We start from the raw sequence: 7,188 nt of genomic DNA, 5'->3' as shown, positions 1-7,188 counted from the left end.
GTCAGAGACTGGAGGGGGAAGGATGGGGGAGGGGGGATCAGAGATGGGGGAGGGGGGATCAGAGACTGGAGCGGGGAGGATGGGGGCATGGAAGGGTCAGAGACTGCAGGAGGGAGGATGGGGGAGGGGAATCAGAGATGGGAGGGGGAGGATAGAGGAGGGAGGATCAGAGACTGGAGGGGGGAGGATGGGGGCGGGGGGAGTCAGAGATGGGGGCATGGGGGGATCAGAGACTGGAGGGGGAGGATGGGGGCGGAGGGAGTCAGAGATGGGGGCGTGGGGGGATCAGAGACTGGAGGGGGAGGGATGGGGGTGGGGGGGTCAGAGATGGGGGAGGATGGGGAATAGGGAAAGGGTGATCAGGGACTGGGGACAGGACGGGGGGGGCTGGGGAATCAGAGACTGGAGGAGGGAGGGATGGGGGAGGGGCGGGGGATCAGAGATCAGGAGCCAGGGAAAGGGGCGGGGGCGGGGGGGGGGTAGGGGGAGGCGGCAGGGGGCAGGGTTAGGGGGGAAGGGGTGGGAGATGCGAGAGGAGGGGCAATCGGAGGTGGCGGGGACGCGGGGCGGGCCCCGGGGCCGACAGGGAAGTCCGGAGTCCACGGCGCCACAGGCGGCCGTGGCCTTTTGCTGCCCTGGGGGCTTCCCCCGGGATCCGTGGAAGCCCTGGGGGCGCGCGGGGCGGCGGCGCGCGGCGGGGCGCCGGAGACCGCGGGTCCCGGGGCCCCGCGCGCGGGGGGCGGTCGCCCTTCCGCCGCCCCGGCGGGTGGCTGCTGTTGGTTTGCTGGCTCTGGCTGCCCGCGCGCTGCCCCGGCAGCTCCCCCGGCGCCGCCGAGCTGCGGTGCCTGCAGATGTCGGCCTTCGCCAACAGCAGCTGGGCGCGCTCCGACGGCCTGGCGCTGGTCGGGGGGCTGCGCGCCTACCGCTGGAGCGGCGCCTCGGACACCGTGCGCTTCCTCAAGCCCTGGGCCCGGGGCTCGTGGGGCCAGCGGCAGTGGGACGACATGCGGCCGCCGGTTACGCGTGTACCGCAAGGGCTTCACCCGCGACATGCAGGAGCTCGTCAAAATGCTGCACTTCGACTGTGAGCTGGACGGCGGCCCCCCGGGGCCGGCCCCCCGCCCCCCGCCCCGGCCGGCGTCGCCCCCTCCACGCCGCCCCCCCGCCCGGCGTCCCCCCTATCCCCTATCCCCGGGGCCCGGCGTCCCCCCCCACTCCCTCCCCCCCCGGCCCCCTCCCCCCGCCCGGCGTCCCCCTTACTCCCCCCAACCCCCCCCACCCCCGGCACGGCGTGCCCCCGTACCCCCTATCTCCGGGGCCCGGCGTCCCCCTCACCCCTCCCACCCCTCCCACCCCCCCAGCCCCCCCCACACCCCCCCCCGGCACGGCGTGTCCCCGTACCCCCATCCCGGGCCCGGCGTCCCCCCCCCCTCACTCCCTCCCCCCCCCCGGCCTCCTCCCCCCGCCCGGCGTCCCCCTTACCCCACTCCCCCCCCCGCACGGCGTGTCCCCGTACCCCCTATCCCCGGGGCCCGGCGTCCCCCTCACCCCCTCCCCACCCCTCCCACCCCCCCCAGCCCCCCCCACACCCCCCCCCCCGGCACGGCGTGTCCCCGTACCCCCATCCCCAGGGCCCGGCGTCCCCCCCCCTCACTCCCTCCCCCCCCCCGGCCTCCTCCCCCCGCCCGGCGTCCCCCTTACCCCACTCCCCCCCCCCCCCCCCGCACGGCGTGTCCCCGTACCCCCTATCCCCGGGGCCCGGCGTCCCCCTTACCCCCCCCACCCCCCCCACCCCGGCACGGCGTGCCCCCGTACCCCCTACCCCGGGCCCGGCGTCCCCCCCCTACCCCTGGGACTCCCCGCTCGCACCTCCCGGGTTCCCAGGATCCTGCGCGCTCCCTGCCTCTGACCCTCACGCTGCGCGCGCTGCCCCAGACTCCGGGTCCCCCGAGAGACCCCGCACGCCTCCCCCACTTCGGCCCTCCTTCTCCGCGTCTTCCCAGATCCCTTTGAGATCCAAGTGTCCGCTGGCTGTGAGGTTCTCCCCGGGAACACCTCGCAAAGCTTCTTCCACGGGGCCTTCCAAGGACAGGAGATCCTCCGCTTCCAAGGCACCTCTTGGGTGCCCACCCCAAGTGCCCCCGTCTGGGCAGACAGGGTCTCCAGGAAGCTCAACGAGGACCAGGGGACCCGGAAAACAATACAGTTGCTCCTCAATGATACCTGCCCCCTGTTTGTCAGGGACATCCTGGAGGCAGGGAAGTCGGAGCTGGAGAAGCAAGGTGAGCCCGCCCCCTCTCCCCCCTGCCCTCCTCTCCAGAGCTCCACCTGGGTCTTCCTTCCAGGAGCTCACAGCCCTTAGATCATCCTCGGGGTGGGGGTGGGAGTGGGGAGGCTCAGGAAGGTGGGGAGAGGGTGCGAGGGTATTTATTCATCCCACAGACCTTCTCTGAGCACCCTTTGGGTTCCGCGATCCGAATTAAATAAACACTGAGGGTCAAACAGGCAATCTACCTGAGGGGAGGGGGAGAAGGCAGGTGAACAATTAAGGCAGTGGGACCCGTGTGACAGCCGAATGCAGGGCCCTCATGGGAGCCTGAGACGGGGGAGGGGGTCGGGTCCAGCGGCTTTCCTGGAGAAGACAACACAAATGGATAGGTCATGACCGACTTCACCTCCAGAGGTGGAAACGTGGGATGCGGAGTTCCTGCCTTGAGACCCCCACCCCCACTCCCGTTTCTTTGTTGGACACAGTGAAGCCCGAGGCCTGGCTGTCCAGTGGCCCCAGTCCCGGTCCTGGCCGTCTGCTCCTTGTGTGCCACGTGTCCGGCTTCTACCCAAAGCCAGTGTGGGTGACGTGGATGCGGGGTGAGCAGGAGCAGCCGGGCACCCGGCGCGGCGACGTCCTGCCCCACGCTGACGAGACGTGGTATCTTCGGGTGACCCTGGACGTGGCGGCCGGGGAGGCGGCCGGCCTGTCTTGCCGAGTGAGACACAGCAGTCTAGGAGGCCGGGACATGGTCCTCCACTGGGGTGAAAAAGGTCTGGTACCCCACAGGGCCCGGAGAAGAGGGTCCTCAGGCATAGAGGGAGGCACTGGCCGGGGGGTGGATTTGGACACACACAAGGATAGAGGAGTTTCCAAGATGAGCCCCCGCCCACCAGGAGGGTTGGAAGGAGGGGATTCCAGATATAGGAAGGAGGGGAACAAAGTCGGAACTCAAAAAGGATTGAGACCAATGTTCCACCTACAGGAAGAAAGAGAGACCAAACACCTGCAGGTCCAGAAGTAGGTGGTAAATAAAGAATCTCAGAGGAGTCATCCATCCCCAGGAGACCGCCGGGGGCGGGGGGGGGGGGGGGGCACAAGGGAGCGGCAGGTCCTGAGAGCTTCCTGACTGTGCACAGCGTGGTGTCCACTTGTCCCCGGCTCCTTTGAAACGGGTGCCCTTCTTGTAATTTTATAGTTGAAGATGTGGAGACTGAGCTGGGTCAGGTTCACTGTCTCATGGTGGGAGGTGGAAGACTGGATCTAGACTGAGGTCCCGGCTACAGAGCGGTTGCCCTTCCCCTGTGTGCCGTCCCTCCGTGTGCTGGAGCGAAGGGGTCAGGGCGCCCAGTCCCTGAGATGACATGGGGTCTCCAGACTACAGAGGAAGGGAAGTGGGCACCTGTGTGGGCCACCTGGCACCTTCACACGGGCTTAGACCGCGGGCCTTGGGATAGAGAGGGGTCCCGTGCTGACAGCCTGTGTTCTCCACGCAGGGTCCCCCACGGGGCTGATCGCCGTGGCCGTGCTGGTGTCCCTTGTGATCACTGGGTGTGTTGTATACTTAACCCTCAAGAGGCGCTGGTAGGTTCCCCTTCCCGACCCCTCCTTCCCTCAGCCTCTGCCCGTTTCTTCCCTCCTCCAGCCCCTCTCCCCTTTTCCTTAATGTGCTCTCCCTTCCTATGCTCTCGCAGCTCCTATCAAAACATCCTGTGACTGTGCTTACGGCACCTGTTGGCCTGGGACTCAGGACCCCAAGTTCCCAGGACGGCAGCTCAGCCGCTGAGGGTGAAAGAGAGGTGCCCTGAAGAAGCAGGCAGTTGTCACAAGGCTGCTCTCATCACATCCTTTCGACAATTCATCTAAGAAGATTTAAGTTCTTTTCCACTGTACTGCAAGTTCCTAAGCCCAAGTGGTTCTACAAAAATAGAAGTGTGGACTTCCAGGCACAAGCGGATGCGGGCCGGGGCGGGAGGGAGTGGGTGCCCGTTGGTTGTTTGCGTGGTGGAATCGGGAGTGAATCAGGAAGTGCTTGGTCCAGCTTCTTCTTGTCAAGGATAAAGGAAGACCGACCAGAAAATGAATGAAGGAATGAAGGAATGGATGAAGACCCTGCGCTTGGCTATAGCCCACACTTTTCAAGAAAAGGGCACTTTTCTTGAAAGGGGATTTTTGTGTGAGCATCCCTGATGTTCAGATGTGCGCTCAAACTGTTGCAAGGTATTCGGGACACCCCAGATACGTCTCTGCTGGTTGCTGGCAATGTGGGGGGCTCCTCGTTTGTGTCTCTTCTGGAAAGAAGTTTGTCCTGAATGTCGTATTGGTAGTTTTAGGGCGTGGTCTCGTATGTGAATTTGGATTTATAAAGGGGGATGTTTTCCCTTTAAAATAAAGTGAGCTCATGGAAAAAGCAGAAGTTTGCCAAGCTTTTGTTTGCCGCAACTGGCTTATGAAGGAGAAGCCAGTGTGGATGTGTGTTGCGTAGATAAAAAGTTACTCTGGGTAGGGATATTTGTCTCAAGGGGCCAGTTGCTTTTTTCACGTTGGAAGAGGGTCGCGAGGGTGTCTCCCCAAATAGGCTCTTCTGCTTACGGCCGTTAGATGCGACGGTGCTCAGGAAGGGGTGAACCCACTGAGCAGGTGTGAGCTGCACTGATCACCGCCCAGCTGGCTGCCCTGTTCCTGGGTCTGACCTTTGAGCGTCCAGAGGAAGTGGCACAACACTGTTGCTGGAGAGTCTTTGCCTGAGAAAATGAAGATTTGGCGTCTTGTGTGCTGAACTCTCTGGTTGAGCCAGGATGTGGGTTTAGCTCTTTCTCCTGAAGCCGTGGTTCCCAGTTGTGGTCTCCTGACCGGCGGCCTGGGCACCACTGGGAACTTGCACGTTATTCTAGACCTCACCCTAGACCTACAGAATGAGAAATGGGGGTGCTCTCCCAACCCCGGGAGCTGTGTTTTAACAAGCCCTCAGATTTCAGCGAAAGTTAGAGAGCCGCTGTGCTCAGGCTTTGGGTAACGCTGGGCTACAAATTCCTCAGAAATGCCAAGTGAAAATACCGGCCTGGGGTTAGTCAGGAAGGGCTTCCTGGAAGGGGAGTTAGGCACAGGACTCGAAGAGGCAATGAGGTGAACCAGCCGATGCCCTGGGTCGGGAGACCAGGGTTCTGGCCTCAGACTCAGTTTCCTCCTGTGTCAGACGGAACCAGGAGGCAGAACCTCAGTCGGGCCCCGAATGTGCCAGGGCCTTGGTCTTGGACCGCCAGCCTCCAGCCCGTGAGAGATACATTTCTGCTGTTTCTCAGCCACCCCTTCTGTGGCCTTTTGTTACAACAGCTCGAGTGAGTGGAGACAGATTACGCCACAGGGTAAAGAGCAAATGTGTGCAAATATGCGGTGGTATTACGGTGCCTTCAAACCTTGGCCGTGTTACTACTGCCTTTGGTGTGACAGTGGGCTCAGGCCATGCGGTTCAGCTTAACTTCCAGCCCTGTTAGGCCGCCAACGCCTCGCACTGGCCTTCCTCCTTCTTGGTGCCTGCGTGTTCAAGCCCCTTCTGAAATCTTTCTGGAAACGCTTCAGTGTGGATTTACGGTAACCCTGCTTTGTTTGTTTGTTTTTTTTTTAATTTTTTTTTTTCAACGTTTTTTATTTATTTTTGGGACAGAGAGAGACAGACAGAGCATGAACGGGGGAGGGGCAGAGAGAGAGAGGGAGACACAGAATCGGAAACAGGCTCCAGGTTCCGAGCCATCAGCCCAGAGCCTGACGCGGGGCTCGAACTCACAGACGGCGAGATCGTGACCTGAGCTGAAGTTGGACGCTTAACCGACTGCTCCACCCAGGCGCCCCTACCCTGCTTTGTTTTTAAGCGACCGATTTATTACTGTGGAAATAAAGGCCTGTCTTTGAGAAAATCTGTCCTGCTTTCCAATCCTCAGTTTATTTATTATGGTTATTTTAATTTTTTTAATGTTTATTTATTTTTGAGAGAGACAGAGCGCGAGCGGGGGAGGAAGAGAGAGAGAGGGAGACACCGAATCCGAAGTGGGCTCCAGGCTCCGAGCTGTCGGCCCAGAGCCTGATGCGCAGCTCGAACTCATGAGCCCTGAGATCATGACCTGAGCTGAAGTCAGACGCTTAACTGACTGAGCCACCCAGGTGCCCCTCCGATCCTCAGTTTAAAACATCTCCAGAAACGCGGAAGGATTCATTCTCCATGGGATTGATGTTCTCTCTGTGAATATCGTGCTCCTGGCTGAGTGCGGTGCTGTTCGTCACTTTCTTGTCCTTGGGCTCCAGAACCATCCTTCGTCTGTGCTGGGGGATGATGGGTGGAATCCCTCCGATCACTTCTTTAAAGTCAGCAGCAGAGTTTTCAGTAGAGGGCCCTGGAGAGATGCTGCTGGAGGAAGGGACCCTCTGCAGGTTCGAGCTCCTGCGTGGCGTGGTGGGTGTGCAGAATGGGCGCAAAGGCACCCCGCATGCCGCTGCCCCACCCGCCTTCCCAGAGCTCACGGGCACTGGGGGACCTCGCAGCCTCAGCCTGGGGATGACCTTCCCATGCCCTCTTGATGTGGACACTCCCAGGTGCCACTGGGACTCCCTGCGCCTCCTGGCGTCCCCATACCCACTGCAGACACTTGTATGTGCTTAGTCCCCCTGCCGCCTGGAGGTCCCCACTGAGCCGCACTGTCGCCAAGCCCCGGGCCGAGGTCTGGAGAGCTGCTTCCAGCTTGTCCAGTGACTGCAGGCCAGCTCTGGCCCGAAGAAGCCAGCGAACTTCTCTGCCACCCACGGGGCTGAACTGCACCTTCTCCGATGAGGTCTGCACTCCAGCCTCTGCGGAGGAGGCTCACCTCTCGGGGTGTATTCTTCTTCCTTGGATATTCTCCCCGGCCCTGGGGTCCTATGTAGAGCTT

General features: G+C 62.0%; 1 protein-coding gene across 1 annotated transcript; it reads left to right on the top strand.

The window, feature by feature from the left end:
* Positions 1-733: 733 nt before the first annotated feature.
* Positions 734-4,369, top strand: CD1D (CD1d molecule). Its single transcript, XM_078441324.2, is given in 6 exon segments — positions 734-1,010; positions 1,012-1,084; positions 2,004-2,282; positions 2,755-3,033; positions 3,766-3,853; positions 3,964-4,369. Coding segments are annotated over 6 exon segments (900 nt in total). The 5' UTR covers positions 734-851; the 3' UTR covers positions 3,986-4,369.
* The last annotated feature ends 2,819 nt before the right edge of the window (positions 4,370-7,188 follow it).

Source organism: Panthera onca, chromosome F1 (assembly GCF_046562875.1).
Source record: "Panthera onca isolate mPanOnc1 chromosome F1, mPanOnc1 haplotype 2, whole genome shotgun sequence".
Lineage (NCBI taxonomy): Eukaryota > Metazoa > Chordata > Mammalia > Carnivora > Felidae > Panthera > Panthera onca.
Note: the sequence above shows the minus strand (reverse complement) of the source record. Positions and strands in the feature narration are given on the sequence as shown.